This window comes from Eimeria mitis, genomic scaffold (assembly GCF_000499745.2).
Source record: "Eimeria mitis Houghton genomic scaffold, Emh_scaff5567, whole genome shotgun sequence".
In the NCBI taxonomy this organism is placed as follows: Eukaryota; Apicomplexa; class Conoidasida; order Eucoccidiorida; family Eimeriidae; genus Eimeria; species Eimeria mitis.
The window spans coordinates 2,328-2,884 of NW_013573836.1; the positions used below are offsets into that span (position 1 = coordinate 2,328).

The 557-nt window shown below is 56.9% G+C and overlaps 1 protein-coding gene across 1 annotated transcript in view; it reads left to right on the forward strand.

Annotated features, from left to right (window-relative positions):
* EMH_0082850 (uncharacterized protein) overlaps window positions 1-512 on the forward strand; it is a gene marked incomplete at both ends in the record, with an annotated part of 1,831 nt that extends 1,319 nt beyond the window's left edge. The window contains one exon of the mRNA XM_013500579.1: window positions 1-512. Coding sequence (XP_013356033.1) covers window positions 1-512 — 512 coding nt within the window.
* Between the last annotated feature and the right edge of the window lie 45 nt (window positions 513-557).

Consider the following 557-nt stretch of genomic DNA (forward strand, 5'->3'; position numbering starts at 1 on the left):
AGGAGAGGGGCGGCCATGAATCAGCAGCAGAAGAAAAAAGTACACACAGCCCTCCAGGGAATTTATCAGCATCTGCTGCTGCTGCTGCTGCTGCTGCTGCTGATGCTGCTGATACAGCAGCAGCAGCAGCAACAGCAACAGAAGCAGCAGCAGCTGCTGCTGCTGATGATGATGCTGCTGAGAAAGGGGATGCAGCAGCAGCCCCTGGTGTTGCTGCTGCAGCAAAGGAAGAGACAGGGGGCGTCGATGGGGAGCTGTCTACTCTCTCTGCTGCTGCTGCTGCTGCTGCTGCTGCTCCTGCTGCTGCTGCTGCTGCAGAGTCTGTAGAAGCAGCAGCAGCAGCAGCAGCAACAGCAGCAACAGAGAAACCTAAAAGCATCAGAGAGGCGCTGCTGCTGCTGCTGCAGCAGGCAGCAACCTGTCCTCGATGGGCAGCAGAAATCTGCTGCTACATACAGCAGCTGCGGCGAGCAGCAGAAAGGCTCTTGCAGCAGCAGCAGCAGCTGATATAGATGCACGTCTATCCTCATCTTTGTTGCTGCTGCAGCAGCAGCTTG